Source organism: Gracilinanus agilis, chromosome 2, assembly GCF_016433145.1.
Source record: "Gracilinanus agilis isolate LMUSP501 chromosome 2, AgileGrace, whole genome shotgun sequence".
NCBI classification, from domain to species: Eukaryota; Metazoa; Chordata; class Mammalia; order Didelphimorphia; family Didelphidae; genus Gracilinanus; species Gracilinanus agilis.
This window is the reverse complement of record NC_058131.1, coordinates 691,225,544-691,243,678: the sequence shown is the minus strand read 5'-3', so window position 1 is coordinate 691,243,678 and position 18,135 is coordinate 691,225,544. Positions and strand designations below refer to the sequence as shown.

Genomic DNA, 18,135 nt, shown 5'->3' with positions numbered 1-18,135 from the left:
CACACCAGTCAAACTGCACTTTTGTATGCTGAGGACTTAGACCAGTACATAGCAGTTACAGGTCTTCATCATTGCTTGTTGACTCATTAACAACTTGTTTCTCACACGTGAGATTTCTTCTTCCTTACTATGCCTTGCACAGGTTGTTCACCTTACCTAAAATGCCCTCATACCTTACACTTACCTGTTAGAACCCTTTATTTCTACAAGGCTCATCTCAAATGTTATTAATGATTCCAGACCTTTCTTGATCCCTCCTTCTCGGTCCTGCACTGGTTGACTTATCTATATTACATAACTAATCTGTTCCAGTGATCAACATCTCTGTTTCTTAACCAGCATCAAATTATTTTGATGACTGGTAGGTGTCCTTCTTCCTACTTTTTTTGTTATTTCTATTGAGATTTTTTATCCTGTCTTCTATATTAGATCATATCTTATATTCTCTATGAATTTTGTTATTTTTTTCTATCTCTTATAGTTTGGCATGTTATAGAATAAGGAACTACATTTAGGTGGTATTGCCATTTTTATTATGTTGACTTGGTCTACCCTTGAGCAGTTGATTTTTTTTATGCTTATTTAGGTTTGTCCTTATTTATATAAAGAATATTTTGTAGTTGTATTCATGTAGTTCTTGAGATATGATGTCTAGGCTCTTTTTTTTTGGTAATACCTTTTAAGTAGTATATTGTCACTCATATTTTTCTCCTCCATTTGCTTTCTAGAGCAGTCATTTTTGCTTTAATGTAACTTTTATTTCCTTCTTTTTAGTCTTTTGATTTTGTTGGAATATTGTCTTACGGAATCATAAACTTCTATTTGATCTATTCTAATTTTCAGGGAATTTGTTGTAGGTTCAAGATTTTGTATCACTTGTGCCAAGCTATTTATTCTTTTTCCTATTCTTTCTTCCATAACTTTCATGTCTTTTTATGTTATTTTTTCTAGTTTTCTCATTTCATTTATAAAAATACTTTACACTTAAAGAAATTACTTTATCTGTTTCTAGTAATTCTAATTGAATTTGTACTCAAGCTGTGGCTTTTTTTTTTTTTTTTGAGGCTTTGCTTGTAGATATTTGGAAGTCCTTTCTTCAGGGTTTGTGTCTTGAGTTTTGCCTAATTCAGTAGCAACTATCACTCTCAGCCTGCTGGAGCACTGCTGATTCAGAGGGATAGAGTTAAAAGTTTTCTTTTGGTCTGGATTTCCTGCTTTGGTTCTTCCCTTGCAGGTTTCATACTGGGCTAAACAGTGGAGCTGGAGGAACAGAGACCCTGCTCTGCTCCTGGATCGGAGTCACATAGCAGTTCCTCCTTGATACACAGCCAAGGTCCTGCTCCCCACCCTTCCTCCACCACTGGCTCAGAATACTGAATACAATTAAGACCATCAAGTCTGAAGAGTATAAAGAAATCTAGGAAGACTTTGAGAAAACAATGCAAAATAAAACAAAACCAAAGAAAAGGTACACCTGAACTATGGCCATATTAGAGAAAAAGTGAATGAGAATAAATGGACAAAGAGAAATCCAGATACACTTGAAGTGACTAAAAGTCATGTTATGCATTGAAATTAATTTCAATGTAAATAATTACTAAGCCAATTTAGATTTACTTTTATTGATAGCAAGTTTTTAATAAGTTATTAAAAACTTTTCATAGCCATTTAGGCTTTATGAATGAGAGAGACAGAGAGGGAAGGACAAAATGAGGGAAGCAAATGACAGACAACAAGATCTGGAAAAGAAAATATTTTCTTAAAGGAATCAAAAACCATGAATTGTGAGAGAAAGTCAAGTTATTGAAATCTTATTTTACCTTTCACTTATTTAAATTCATGTTAGAATGAAGAATGCCCTTTCTAAGATGAAAGTAGTGTTTTTATTTTTATAAATTTATAAAGTGTATTTTGCAATAAATATGAACTATTTTCTTTTGAAAATGGAGACTAAATATTTTTGACTTTTGTGTTTTTTAGAACATTAAGAGAGAATTTGGCTGATTATACTGTTCTGGTCTTGAAGGAAATAAGAAATCAAGATGAGGCTAACATATATCAAGGATTGTGTTATCTATTTTTAGAAAGTTATTTAGGAGCCATGTCTCTCAGGGCATTAAAGGAAATGACATCCCACATTCACACTTTTAACTCATTCTTACCCCTTTTCCTAGCCTCCCTTCCCCCCGCCCACATCTGTACCTATCTTCCTGTCTCAACTCATTTATTTTAACATTTTCCTTGATATCCCCACTTGTTTTCCAACTGTCATAGAATTTTTTCCCCACTTCACTTAAGCAGTCATCATTTCTATATAAGCCTTCTGTCCTGTGTTAGATAAATTCCAAGGATGTCAGGCATTCGCAAGGAGAAAGCAAAGAAGGCAGCTGAGCAAGTAGGGACTAGAGGCTCAGTGTTACCCATCTGCCAACAAGAGGAGCCTAAAAGGCTTTCTAACCTCGCCCTCACTCTTACAAATTACTTAAATTTATTTTATTTATTTTTTATTTTTTATTTTTTTTTATTTTTTTCTCTGGAGGTAGATAGCATTCCCCATCATAAGACCTTCAGAATTATCTAGTTCATTGTGTTGCTGAGAGTAGCCTAGTTTTCCCAATTGATCATTATACAGTGTTGCTGTTACTGTGTACAATGTTCCCCCAGTTCTGCTTATTTTGCTCTGCATCAGTTCATGTAGCTCTTTCCAGCTTTTCTAAAATCATCCTGATTATCATTTATTATAATAGTAATATTCCATCACCAGCATGTACCACCATTTGTTCAGCCATTCCCCTTTATTTCTAATTCTTTGCTACTGTACAAGTAGGTCCTTTCCCCTTTTTTAATTATCTCTTTGGGATACAGATCCAATAGTGGTTAAGAGTATGCCGTTTTATAGCTCTTTGTTACCCTCATATTTTAAAGTGGAATGACTTGTCTAAGGTCACTCATTAAGGCATTATGTGGTCTAAATATGGCATCTGAACCCAGGCTATGAATCCAAATGACCTTGAGGAAATGCACTGGCTATTCAGGGGCTGTATGCTTCCAGCATATAAAGTTAGATAGCAATAGGGCTCCAGTTGATGTTTTTTTGTGTACTTGCTTGTTTGACATTCAATTTCTTTCTTAATTACACATAAACAAACATTTCATGTTCCATATGCTTTCCCTTTCTCCCTTCTCTCTCCTCTCCTTGAGAAAGCAAGCAATTTGATTTAGATTATACATGTGCAATCATGCAAAACATTTCCATATTAGCCATATTACAAAAGAAAATGCAGACCCAAAACCCAATAATAATAAAATAAAAAAGAATGCCTCAGTTACATTCAGATTCAATGAATTCTTTCTCTGGAGGTGGATAGTATTTTTTATCATAAGTCATTTGGGGTTGTCTTAGATCATTGTATTGCCAAAAAAATATCTTTAAGTCATTCACTATTTGGTCTTCATACAAAATTGCTGCTATTTTGCACAGTGTTCTGGTTCTGTTCACTTATTCTACATCAGTTCATGTGAGTCTTTCCAGTTTTTTCCCCTTCTTTTCTGAAATCATCCTGCTCTATTTTCATGTAGCACAGTATTATTGTATTACAATCATATGCCACAACTTGTTTAGCCATTCCTCAATTGATGGATATCCCTTCAATTTCTAATTCTTTGCCATCACAAAAAGAACTCCTAAAAATATTTTTATGCAAAAATAGTCCCCTCCCCCCCTTTAAAGAAATCTCTTTGGGATACAGATCTCATGGTGGTATTGCTGCATCAAAGGGTATGAATAGTTTTTAGCCCATTGGGCATGGTTTCAAAATGCTCTCCAGAATTTTTGAATCAGTTCACAACTCTACCAACAGTGCATTAGTGTCTCAATTTTCCCACATCTCCTCTAACATTTTTTTTATTTTCCTTTACTGTTACATCAGGCAGTCTTTTGGGGGGAAGGGGTACCACAGAGTTGTCTTAAACTACATTTCTTCCAATCAGTAGTGATATAGAGCATTTTTATATGATTTTAGACAGCATTGATTTCTTCTGAGAACTGCTTGTACTTATCCTTTGACCATTTTTCCATTGAAGAGTGACTTGTATTCTTGAAGTCTTTATGAGGAACCATTGCTTTAAAATTTTATCCCAGCTTTCTGCTTGAGGATAAAAAACTTTAACAATTGTAGAATTACCTTAATACTAAGACAAAATAAGAGCCTGAACATCATAGATCAAGAAATCTTAAAAGAGTTCATATCTTTTAGAGCCAGAGAGCAAAATGGAAAAAAGAAGTAATACGCCAGTTACTTTCTGAAAGAAACCCCCCAAATGAAAACTCCTTAAGGACATTGTATTCCAATTTCAGAGCTTCCAGGTCAAATAAAAAATATTGAAAGGAGCCAGAAACAAAGATTTAACATGCTGTAGATCCCTAGTCAGGATCACAGAAGATTAGCAATAACCACTTTTAAGGAACAGAGAGCTTGAAATACCATATTCCAGAAGGCAAGACTATGGGATTATAGGCAAGAATTATCCAGCAAGACTCAGTCTAATCATAGAGGGAAAAATGGAACTTTAATGAAATAGGTTATTTCTAGACTTTATTTTTAGTGCGTCATTCTCATTTCATTTCCAAGTAGTTGGATCATAGGACCATAAATTTTTTTCTGGGTTATTCATGTATTATCACGCAAACCATATTTCTATATTATTCATTTTTGTAAGTGAATAATGTAAAACCAAAGCCCCAAATCATATACCCAAGTAAGCAAGTGATAAATCAAGTTTTCATTTGCATTTATTCGCCAATAGTTCTTTCTCTAGAAGTGGGTGGATAGCATTCTTTTTTGTATGTCCCTTAGAATTGTCCTGGGTCATTGTATTGCTGTTAGTAGCAAAGATTTCTAGGCATTCCTGATGAAAAGACTAGAGTTGTGCTGAAACTTTGGAGTTCAAATATAGGAGTTAGAGAAATATCAAAAGGTAAATACAAATGAACAGTGATAAAGGATTAAGCTAGGATAAACTGCTTTTATTCTCTCATATGAGGTAAAGATATGTGTGTTTCCTTTGAACCTTATTATCAGGATCATAGAGTAATTAAAAGACATGTGTGATTATGTTTGGATAACTTTAAAAGAATAATGAAATGGGAGGTGAAGAGAAATAAACAGGTTGTGAGGGAGGGAAAAAGAAAGGAAAACTGTTTCACATAATCAGGATACACAGGTAGATATCTAGATAATTAAGGAAGGAGTGAGGGAAACTGGCTCACACTTGAACCAAACTCTCATTTGAATTGGTCAGAGGAGAGAAAGGACACACACAGTTAGCTGCAGAAAAAGATTTCATTCAATTGGAAAATAGGAGGCAAAGGGGGGAGAAGGAGAACTTAGAGTGAGGGTCATTAAAGGTCTCATTAGTCCTAAGCAAAGCTTACACTAAGGATATATGAAAATATTTATGGCTTTTAAAAATAATTTATTTTTCCAATTACATGTAATAACAATTTAAAACATATTTTCCAAAATTATAAGATCCAAATTGTCTCCCTCTTTCTCTTTCCTCCCTCATCCCAGAGATGATAAACAATTTGACTTGGTTTCTACATTGGTCATTGCTTTAAGAGAATACTCACTTAAAACTAAAACCCATATAAACCAAAGTGAAAAGTAGTATGATTTGATCTTGCTTTCCAACTCCCCACAGTTCCTTCTCAGAGGAGGATAGCATTCTTTGTCATAAGTCTCTCAGAATTGTTCTGGATCATTGTATTGCTGAGAGTAGATAAGTCTTTCACAGTTGATCATTATATAATATTATTATTAACTGTGTACAATATTCTTCTGATTCTGCTTATTTCACTCTGCATCAGTAGGTCTTTCCTGTCCACCAGTAGGTCTTTCCGGTTCTTTCTGAAATCATCCTGTTCATTATTTCTCACAGCACAATAGTATTCTATCACCATCATATACCACAATTTGTTCAGCTAGGCTCCAGTGGAGAGATATCCCCTCAATTCCCAATTCTTTGCCACCCCAAAAAGAAAGCTGCTATAAATATTTTTGTACAACTAAGTCCTTCCCCCCTTTATCTTTTGGGGACACAGACCTACAATTGTCTTACTGGATCAAAGGGTATGCACAATTTTGTAGTCCTTTGGGCATAGTTCCAAATTGCCTTCTAGGATGGTTGGATCAGTTCACCATTCCACCAACAATGCATTAGTGTCCCAGTGTCCCCACATACCCACCAACATTTATCATGTCCCTTTACTGTCACATTGGCCCATATGATAGGTGTGTGGTGGTACTTCAGAGAGTTGTTTTAATCTGTATTTCTCTAAGAGTAATTTAGAACTTTTTTCATGTGATTATTGATAGCTTTGATTTCTTCATCTGAAAACTGTCTATTGGGAAATGACTTGTATTCTTATGAATTTGACAGAATTCTCAATAGATTTGAGAAATTAGAGCTTTAACCAAGAAATTTGCTATAAGGATTTTTCCCCTAGGTTGTTGTTTCCCTAAAAATCTTGGTTATACTGGTTTTGTTTTAGTTTTAGCTCTTTTTGAGGTAGCAAAGTATGAGAATCTTAAAGGGTTCTCCTAGGCTGAGGAATGGCTGAACAAGTTATGATGAATAGTTATGATGGAATACTATTGTGTTTTAAGAAATGATGAAGGAGATTGTGTCAGAGAAACCTGAAAAGACATACAAACTCATGTGGCATGAAGTGAAGAGAACCTGAAGAAAAACTTTATCAAAAGACAACCATATGTCAAAGACAAACATTTCTGAAAGAATTAGAGACTCTTACTAGTGGAATGCCTAGCCATTATTGTAGCAATTTAATGAAACATTCTTTCCATTAGCACAGAATTTCTTTCTTCAGAGCATAGAATACATATACAGACACACACATGCACACACACTCAACACACACACACACACACACACACACACACAACTGATCAATGTGGACATTTGTTTTGCTTGACTATATGTGTAACAAAGATTTTATTTTTTCCTAGTTCTCAGTGGGGGACTGGATGTCTTTGTGTGATGGGAGAAAGGGTAAAGATTTTTGCTGATTTGAAAAAATAAAATATGATTAAAAAAGGAAAATCAGGAGGTCCTTTGAGAGGCTATATGTAAAGAATTTTTAAAAACCCACATTCTATAGAATGTGATTTTTTTACATATTTAAAATGAGAAAGAAAATAAGGACAATTTAAAGAAAACAGTTACTTATTTCTGGGATTTTGAGTGGCTATTAAACAAAGTTCAGAAGAAAAATATAAGAAACATTAATGTATTTAGGATTTATGAGTTAGAATATTTATTGTTCTCTGACAACCTATCATGGATTCTATGACCTCTGCTTTCATTTGATCCCCTTTCCCCAAGTGGTATATCTTCCTCTGTCAAAAAGTAGATTAGTAGGTGTTAAAGAGAATTTTTCTTTCTGATTTAATTAAATAGATAGAAAGAGCCTTTGACTCTTTCTGAGAAGGGAGCCTTTAAAGAAAAGATGCTCAAATAATTTTGAGCTGAGAACTGAGAACAAAGATAATCTTTAAATTGTGTAGGGGAGAATATGGTTAAAATTGAAACACAATATGCAAATTAGTCTACCCAAAAGTTTTTTATATATATATATGTGTATATATATGTATATATATATATATATATAATATACAGAGTAGCCAAACGTGTTTAAGTCATTATATCTACTACAATCTGACTTTTTGATTTTCATCTTTCCACTAACTTGCTCGTATCCATTGTTAATGGTGATCTCTTAATTGTCAGAACTCTTAGTCTGTTTGTTTGTTTTTAACCCTTCCCTACTATCTTAAAATCAGTACTAAACATTGGTTCCAAGTCAGAAGAGTGGTAAGGGCTAGCTGATTGAGGTTATGTAACTTGCCCAGATGCACAGCTAGGAAGCATCTGAGGCCAGATTTCAACTGAGGACCTCCCATCTCCAGGTCTGGTTCTCTACTCACTAAACCACCTAGCTGTCCCCTCTTATCTCTTCTTAATCCTTATCTTTTTTTACTCCTAATGCAGCATTTGACATTGTTGACCATCCTCTGTTCCTATCTAATTTCTCCTTTCTGGGTTTTCATAATGTTGCTTTCCCTTGGTTATTGGACCAGCATTCATACCCTGGCCACTGTGGTTGAACCCCAGGCTCTGTCCTGGGACCTCCTCTTACTTGGTGACCTCAGTGACCCCTGTGGATTTCCATTTATGTAGATGGCTCCCATATCTATATGTGCAGCTCATGACCCTCCCCAGCCTCTTGTCCAGAATCACTAGTTGCCTATTGAACATTTTGAATTGGAAGTCTCATAGATATGTTGCACTCAAAAAACAGAAGTCATCCCCATCCCTGCCCCTCAAACCCACTCCTCTTCCAGTTGTCCCTAATTCTTTCAAGAGCATTGTTACCATCCTCTAAGTCGACTGACATCACAGCCTTGGTGCCATCTTTTTCTCCTCACATCTATCTCATCTATCATCCATCATCCCATCTATTCTGTTATCATAGCCTGTCTTCTACCTCCACAATGTCTCTAGAATATATCCCCATCTGTCCAGCACACAGGTTGATTTCTTAGGAGCTTTAATGTGCTCGGGACATGAGCAACATATGTAAATAAATCACAGAGACTTTAAAAGAAAATAATATATGATACAGAATAGTCAGATGATATAGTGGATAGAATGTGGGGCATAGAGTCAGGAAGACCTGAGTTCAAATCTGGCCTCAGTTTCCTAATCTGTAAAATAATCTGGAGAAGGAAATGACAAACCCTTCCAGTCTCTTTGCTAAGAAAACCTGAAAAGAGATCATGATTCATGGAAATAACTAATATGATTGAACATAACAATGATATATGTCACAAACAATGAACTGTGCATATAATTTCTTCCCTTTGGCCTCTCCCAAAGTTTGCTTTTCTGCAGCATTCTTTTATGGGTACTATTTTATTTTATTTTATTTTATTTTTTTAACATTTAATAATATTTATTTTTTAGAAAAGTTAACATGGTTACATGGTTCATGTTCTTACTTTCCCCTTAACCCCCTCCCCCCATAGCCGATGCACATTTCCACTGGTTTTAACATGTGCTATTGATCAAGACCTATTTCCATATTATTGATAGTTACATTGGTGTGGTAGTTTTGAATTTACATCCCCAATCATGTCCGCCTCAACCCATGTGTTCAATCAGTTGTTTTTCTTCTGTGTTTCCACTTCTGCAGTTCTTCCTCTGAATGTCTTAGCGTTCTTTACCATAAGTCCCTCAGAATTGTCCTGGGTAATTGCATTGCTGCTTGTACCGAAGTCCATTACATTCTATTTTACCACAGTGTATTGGTTTCTGTGTACAATGTTCTTCTGGCTCTGCTCCTTTCACTCTGCATCAATTCCTGGAGGTCTTTCCAGTTCACATGGAGTTCCTCCAGTTCATTATTCCTTTGAGCACAATAGTATTCCATCACCAGCATATACCACAATTTGTTCAGCCATTCCCCAATTGAAGAGCATGCTCTCATTTTCCAGTTTTTTGCCACCACAAAGAGCACAGCTATAAATATTTTCGTACAAGTCTGTTTATCTATGATCTCTTGGGGGTACAAGCCCAACAATGGTATGGCTGGATCAAAGGGCAGGCATTCTTTTATAGCCCTTTGAGCATAGTTCCAGATTGCCTTCCAGAATGGTTGGATCAGTTCACAGCTCCACCAGCAATGCATTAATGTCCCAATTTGGTCACATCCCCTCCAACATTCATTACTCTCCCCTTCTTTCATTTTAGCCAATCTGCTAGGTGTGAGGTGATACCTCAGAGTTGTTTTGATTTGCATTTCTCTAATTATTAGAGATTTAGAACACTTTCTCATGTGCTTATTGATAGTTTTGATTTCTTTATCTGAAAATTGCCTATTCATGTCCCTTGCCCATTTATCAGTTGGGGAATTGCTTGATTTTTTATACAATTGATTTAACTCCTTGTATATTTGAGTAATTAGACCCCTGTCAGAGTTTTTTGTTATAAAGATTTTTTCCCAATTTGTTGTTTCCCTTCTGATTTTGGCTGCATTGTTTTTATTTGTACAAAAGCTTTTTAATTTAATATAATCAAAATCATTTATTTTACATTTTGTAATTTCCTCTAACTCTTGCTTGGTTTTAAAATCTTTACTTTCCCAGAGATCTGACAAGTATACTATTCTGTGTTCACTTAATTTACTTACAGTTTCCTTCTTTATATTCAAATCTTTCATCCATTCTGAATTTATCTTGGTGTAGGTTGTGAAATGTTGATCTAAACCTAATCTCTCCCATATTGTTTTCCAAATTTCCCAGCAGTTTTTGTCAAATAGTGGGTTCTTGTCTCAAAAGTTGGGCTCTTTGGGTTTATCATACACTGTCTTGCTGATGTTACTCACCCCATGTCTATTCCACTGATCCTCCCTTCTATTTCTTAACTAGTACCATATTGTTTTAATGACTGCTGCTTTATAGTATAGTTTAATATCTGGTACTGCTAGGCCCCCTTCCTTCGCATTTTTTCCCATTATTTCCTTTGATATTCTTGATCTTTTGTTATTCCATATGAAGTTTGTTATAGTTTTTCCTAATTCAGTAAAGAAGTTTTTTGGTAGTTTGATAGGTATGGCGCTAAATAGGTAAATTAATTTGGGTAGGATTTTTTAAGTATACCATCATATCATCTGCAAAGAGTGATAGCTTAGTCTCCTCATTGCCTATTTTGATACCTTCAATTTCTTTTTCTTCTCTAATTGCTACTGCTAGTGTTTCTAGTACAATGTTAAATAATAGAGGTGATAATGGACATCCTTGTTTTACTCCTGATCTTATTGGGAAGGCTTCTAATTTATGCCCATTGCATATGATGCTTTTTGATGGTTTTAGATATATACTGTTTATTATTTTTAGGAAAAGTCCTTCTATTCCTATACTTTCTAGTGTTTTCAATAGGAATGGATGTTGTATTTTGTCAAAGGCTTTTTCAGCATCTATTGAGATAATCATGTGATTTTTGTTTGTTAGATTGTTGATATGGTCAATTAAGTGGATGGTTTTCCTAATGTTGAACCATCCTTGCATTCCTGGTATAAATCCCACCTGATCATGGTGGATGATCCTCTTGATCACTTGCTGGAGTCTCTTTGCTAGTATTCTGTTTAAGATTTTTGCATCTATGTTCATTAGGGAGATTGGTCTATAGTTTTCTTTCTCTGTTTTTGGTCTCCCTGGCTTTGGAATCAGTACCATATTTGTGTCAAAAAGGAATTTGGTAGGACTCCTTCTTTGCTTATCATATCAAATAATTTGTATAGTATTGGGATTAGTTGCTCTTTGAATGTCTGATAGAATTCACTTGTGAATTCATCAGGCCCTGGCAATTTTTTCTTAGGAGTTCTTTGATGGCTTGTTCAATTTCTTTTTCTGATATGGGATTATTTAGGTATTCTCATTTGTTCTGCTGTTAATCTAGGCAATTTATATTTTTGTAAATATTAATCCAAATCTCCTAGATTGCTATATTTATTGCCCTATAATTGGGCAAAATAGTTTTTAATGATTGCTTTAATTTCCTCTTTATTAGAGGTGAGTTCTCCCTTTTCATCTTTGATACTGTCAATTATTGTTTTCTTCTTTCCTTTTTTTATTAGATTGACCAGTACTTTGTCAATTTTATCTGCTTTTTCAAAATACCAGCTTCTAGTCTAATTTTTTTAATTCAATAGTTCTTTTACTTTCAGTTTTACTAATTTCTCCCTTGATTTTTAGTATTTCTAATTTAGTTTTCATCTGGGGATTTTTAATTTGCTCGCTTTCTAAGTTTTTGAGTTGCATGCCCAATTCATTAATCTCTGCCCTCCCTAATTTGTTAATATACACTCAAGGATATGAATTTCCCCCTGAGTACTGCCTTGGCTGCATCCCACAGCGTTTGGTAGGATGTCTCATCATTGTCATTCTCTTCAATGAAATAGTTGATTGTTTCCATGGTTTCTTCTTTAACTAACTGGTTTTGGAGAATCATATTATTTAATTTCCAATTCGTTTTTGATTTGCCTGTCCAGGTACCCTTACTAATTGTTATTTTTATTGCATTATGATCTGAGAAGGTTACATTTATTATTTCTGTTTGTTTGCAATGTTTCTATGCCCTATTACATGGTCAATCTTTGTGAATGTACCATGTGTAGCTGAAAAGGTGTATTCCTTTTTGTCCCTATTTATTTTTCTCCACATATCTGTTAAATCCAATTTTTCTAGGACTTCGTTCACCTTTCTTACCTCTCTTTCTTATTTATTTTTTGGTTTGATTTATCTAGATCTGAAAGAGGAATATTTAGATCTCCCACTATTATGGTTTTACTATCTATTTCCTTCTTGAGCTCTTCCAGTTTCTCCTTTACGAATTTGGATGCTATGCCATTTGGTGTATACTTATTGAGTATTGTTATTTCCTCATTGTCTATACTGCCTTTTATCAGGATGTAATTACCTTCCCTGTCTTTTTTAATCATATCCATTTTTACTTTGGCTTTGTCAGAAATCATGATTGCCACTCCTGCCTTCTTTTTCTCATTTGAAGCCCAAAATATTTTGCTTCAGCCCTTTACCTTAAACTTGTTTATGTCCAACTGCCTCATATGTGTTTCTTGTAGACAACATATGATAGGATTTTGATTTCTAATCCACTCTGCTATTTGCTTCCGTTTTATGGGCGAGTTCATCCCATTCACATTCAGGGTTATAATTATCAGTTGTGTATTCCCCAACATTTTGGTATCTTCTCCTTGTTCTACTCCTTCTTCTTACCCTATTTCCTTTTAAACCAATGGTTTGCTTAAGCCAGTAACCCTTGTCCCCTCCCTTGATTTACTTCCCTTTCTCCTCTCCTTGTTCTACTCCTTCTTATACTATTTCCTTTTAAATCAATGGTTTGCTTTAAGCCAGTAACCCTTGACCCCTCCCTTGATTTACTTCCCTTTCTACCCCCTCCCTTATTAGTCCCCTCTTTTTATTTTTAAGGCCTAATGAATTCCCTACCCCTTCTTCTTCCCTCCCTTTTTTGACCTCCTCACTCCCCTGCTCCCCTTGGTTTATTCCTTCTGACTTTCTCAGTAGGGTTAGATAGAGTTTTATATCCCAGTGGATATAGTTACTCTTTCCTCTCAGGGTTAATTCCACTGAGAGTAAGGTTTAAATATTACCTCTTAATGGTCTCTTCCTCTCCTTCTTATAATAGCATTCATCCCTTCCCCTTCCCATGCCCTCTTTGTGTGTAATAGAATATCCTATTTTGGGGCATTCAAGTTTCTCTTGGTGCCCTCTACTATTCACCCCCCCCCTTCCCACCCCCCTATATCATCTTAGACCGTTTAGTATTCCAACCTCTCCCTATGAATAATTCTTCTAATTACTATTATAGTGAATACTATAATAGTGAATAGAGTTCACTACAGAGAATTATACATAAAATTTGTCCACATAGGAATCATGTTTCCCTTGATTTTTGTGGTTGGATATCGAACTTTCCATTTAGTCCTGGTCTTTTCTGTGCAAATACTTGGAAATCTTCTATCTTGTTGAATGCCCAAACTTTTCCCTGGAAGTATATTGTCAGTTTTTATGGGTAGGTGATCCTTGGTTGTAGACCCAGTTCTCTTGCCTTTCTGAATATCATATTCCAAGCCTTGTGGTCTTTTAGTGTGGAGGCTGCCAGATCCCGTGTGATCTTGATTGGTGCTCCTTGATATCTGAATTGTCTCTTTCTGGCTTCTTGTAAAATTTTTTTCTTTTACTTGGAAGCTCTTGAATTTGGCTATTATATCCTGGGGGTTGTCTTTTCAGGGTCTAGTGTAGAGGATGATCTATGGATCCTTTTAATGTCTATATTGCCCTCTTGTTGTAGAACTTCAGGGCAGTTTTGCTGAATAATTTCTTTTAGTGTGGAGTCCAAATTTCTATTAATTTCAGTATTGAATCTTTTAATTAAACTTTAAATTATTAATTCATTACTTTTGGTGCTTTTGGAATTTGAGTTTTTAGTTGAGTAGTCAAAAAAAATACACTTTTTCTTAGTTTCAAGATAGAATCTTTCTGATGAAACCTCCCATCCAAAGAAAAAAACTTCCCATAACCTTTCCAAAATATAGAATTTTAGCCTTGAATGAATTCTGATACTGACAGTGTGCTCACTGCCATTGATGTAACCCCTTTCATTGCTGAATAGTTCTTATCGGAAAAAAATAATCTTTCCATCTTGTAATGAAAAAAGCCATTAGAATTGGGATTGAAAAACTTGAATTCATGTCCTGGCTCCACCACATATTAGTTATGACCTTATATAAGTCAGCTAATGGAGAGACAACTAAGATGGCAGAGTAGGAAGAAACAATACAGTGTACATGTACCTTACAACTATGCCCTTAGTCTAGTCTCAAGTCTGCAGTGGAATACAAAGACAGGAAGCCCACCGAAAGGGGGAAGCCTGCAGTTCTGTTATTCTGATCCTACAGGGCTTTCTAGCTGGCTGACTGGGACTGAATATCATAGCAGTCTACTGGCGCTTCTGTATGAAGCAAACTCACAGTTGTGTTGCTCAGAGCCAAACCCAGCTCCGAAACTAGCAGAGCTGAGACCATGAGGACAGCCCTCAGACTTTACCCTTTATCAGACAGCTTTGAGTAAACAAAATTTGTGGATTCTCCGGCTGAACTGTCCCTAAAGTCCTGGAATAAGGCAATATTCAGTACACCTAGAAAGCAGAAAACAGGACAACAAGCAGGATCAGGAATGGTCCAGACATTTCCTTGAGAGCCTGGCCTTAACACAATTCCAGTGTCAGAAAATCAGTCTGAAAGAATGGGCCAAAAAAGAGAAAGAGGAAGAGGAATACACTGGGTAAAGGGGGAGGTAAGAGAGAGGTTAGGGGAAATCATCTCGTGTAATTGGAGTATATAAGTAGAATGTGTAAAGACAAGGAAAGGATGAGGGTAGCAGCAGACACTTGAATGTCCCTCTCATCTGAATTGATTAAAAAAATGGAAGAATACACATATTCCAAATTGGGAATAGAAGCACATTTTCCTCAAAGGGTAACAATACAAGAGGGAAAGGAAAGAAGAGAAAAGAGAGGCTGAGAAGGAAATAAGATTAGAGATAGAGCAGTTCTAAGCAAAGCAAACTATAAAGAATGTTGAAAAATATAGTTCTTTATGTGGTGCAAAAGTTTGGGAAGTATAGGAATGCCCATCAGCCATATAATGGATAAATAAGTTGTACATAAATTTGATGGAATACTCTAATGCTCTAAAAAGCTATGAAAGAGGCGATTTCAGGAACTGAGAAGGCTTCTATTAACTGATTGGATCTTCAGTCCAGTAAGGATTTTAAAAAAAGTTTTATCAGACAGTTTATACAATGACAACAATAAAACTAACAGCTTTGAAAGATTTAAGAATTCTGCTCAGTATGATGAACAATCACAATTGCAGAGGACTTAGGCCAGTGATGGTGAACCTTTTAGAGATGGAGTACAGGACCCTGTCCCCATCCCCTGCAACCCCCCCCTCCCCCCAGGCCTTATGATCTGCCATTGCTCCCCCAGTCCTGTGGAGTGCTGGGGGTGCCCCGCCCCACCTTACTCCACCCAGGGGAGGGAGAAAGGGCTCTCATTGGGCTGCTGGGTGGAGGGGTGGGGGAAGTGAGGAATGTTCTCAGCCAAGGTAGAGAGGGAGGGGGGAGTGGCCTAAGCCCTCCATTTCCCTATAGCTCTGCCTTCTGTGACCTGCCCATCATATCCCCTGTGTGCTGCCTTTGGGTTGCTGGGCAGAGGGGCAGATGATGTGAAAAATGTCATCAGGGAAGTAGAGAAGGGGAGAGGAGCAGCTCCACCTGAAGCCCTCTGCCTCTCTAGTAACGAATTGTGCATGTGTGTGGGGTGAGTGACCATGTGCTGTGCCGTCTTTGGCATTCTATGCCATAGGTTCACCATCACTGACTTAGGAGGTAACTGGCTACCAACCTCCAGATCTCGAGGTGAAGGGCTCATTGCAGAAGGACTCTCTCTCCCTCTCTTTCTCCTGCTCTCCTCTCTCTCTGTCTCTGTCCCTTTCCCTCTCTTCCTCCTTCTCTCTTTGTACCCCCTTCCCCTCTCTCCCCTTTTCCTTCTTCCTCCTCTCTACCCCTCTTTCTCTTACTTGACTGTGGTGGAAATTTATTATGCTTGTACACATTTGTGACAGGGGTGTGTTTTGTTTTCCTTTCTCAATTCAGGGGAGGCAGTGAGGGAGAAGAGAAGAGGTGGATTTATGCTGATTAAAGAAATTAAAAAAGAATCAAATGAGATGACAGGTGGAAAGCACTTTGAAAACCCATAAAATACTATGCAAAAGCTATAATAATTAGTCTTTTGTAATAAACCTTTCAATTTGAGAGTGGAAAGTTACCCCTGAGCCATTTGTTTCTGCATATCTCTTGTTAGTCTTACTGTTTTAACATGTAAATTTCATTATGTTTTTATCCAGTTCAATAAGGAAAACTTATGGTATTTTGATTGATACTATTTAACTATATAAATTATTTGGAGAGTACTGTAATTTTAATATATCAATCCTACTCATTTTTTAAAACCCTTAACTTCTGTGTATTGGCTCCTAGGTGGAAGAGTGGTAAGGGTGGGCAATGGGGGTCAAGTGACTAGCCCAGGGTCACACAGCTGGGAAGTATCTGGGGCTGGATTTGAACCTAGGACCTCCTGCCTCTAGGCCTGACTCTCATTCCACTGAGCTACCCAGCTGCCCCCAATCCTACTCATTTTTGATTGACAAATGGTCTTCATTTGTTTTTTAGTTTTTTTAGTTTTTTAGGTGTCATATTGTAATATATATTAATCTCCTGTATATACACATAGTAGATTAATTCCCAGAAGTTTAATAGTTTTTGTTATTATAAAGTCTTTTTTATAATTTTTTCTTTGTTGTTAGTAAATAAGAATCCAACTGATTTATATAGATTAATCTTGTATTTTGCATCTTTACAAAAAAGTATTTATTGGCTCTATAATTTATTTTCTTGAAATAACTGGTTTTTTAAGATATACTCTAATGTTATTTGCAATTAATGACTTCCCTAATAATTTTACTGTTGCATGGGGTTCTTAACTTGGGGTTCATGAATTTGTTTTTAAAATATTTTTATGTTTATTTTGTATAATCGATGCCTTTCATTGTAAAACATTATTTTATTCTGAAATAGGAGACTGTAGTTTTCGTTAGGCTGCTGAAGAGAGGGTCCATAACTCCTTCCACTAATAGCTTTTTTCTCTCATTACAATTTGTAGAATTTCTAGTACCATAACAAATAAAAGTGAATATCTTTTTAATGCTGCAGACAGTAAGGAGGATAAGTCTTTAGATGTTTGAATGAGTTAATTGAAATGATTTCTATATAAATGACAACCTTTTTTGCTTTATTGAAGGGAAATCTAAATGGCAAACTGGTGGAAAATCTAAGAGAACAATTCAGGGCACACATAAAACTGCTAAACAGGTGTAGTATAAACATTTCTCCTTAATGACTTTCAACCTATCTCCTTAATTTTATGATATATGGATCTAATGACTCAGAAATTACATATTGCACATTTTGTTTTACAAATTTGAATTTTAATGCAGTTAAGTATATTTCATAAGGTAATGCATTGTATTTCATTGATTTTTTTTGTGTGTACTTTTATTGCTCTTTCCTAATTGAAGCAGTTGTGTTTTGGAAGGACTCCTGCACTAGAGTTTTGAAACTTGGATTTTCTTCCTTTCTGTCCTGTTGATGACTTTGGGCAAGTCACTTAAGACCTCAGTTTCTTAACCTAATTTTAGGGTATCAGAACACAAGTTTATCCCACTATATGTGACATCTTGCATTGTAAAGATGGGTATTTTTTTTCTTTTCACAAAAAGTTTTTTTGATTTTTTTTGTTTTATGCCTTTGATTTTGGAATTTTTAAACTACTACAACTAATGATGATAATAACAAATAGCATTTACATAATACTTTAAAGTTTATACATTTTTAA

General features: G+C 35.7%; 1 protein-coding gene across 1 annotated transcript in view; it reads left to right on the top strand.

Moving 5' to 3' along the window:
- Positions 1 to 647: 647 nt before the first annotated feature.
- Positions 648 to 18,135, top strand: part of SCAPER (S-phase cyclin A associated protein in the ER) — a 388,867-nt gene continuing 371,379 nt past the window's right edge. Inside the window, exons 1-3 of the mRNA XM_044660293.1 lie at positions 648 to 655; positions 1,389 to 1,468; positions 17,542 to 17,612. Coding sequence (XP_044516228.1) covers positions 648 to 655; positions 1,389 to 1,468; positions 17,542 to 17,612 — 159 coding nt within the window. The remainder of the gene's footprint in view (positions 656 to 1,388; positions 1,469 to 17,541; positions 17,613 to 18,135) is intronic.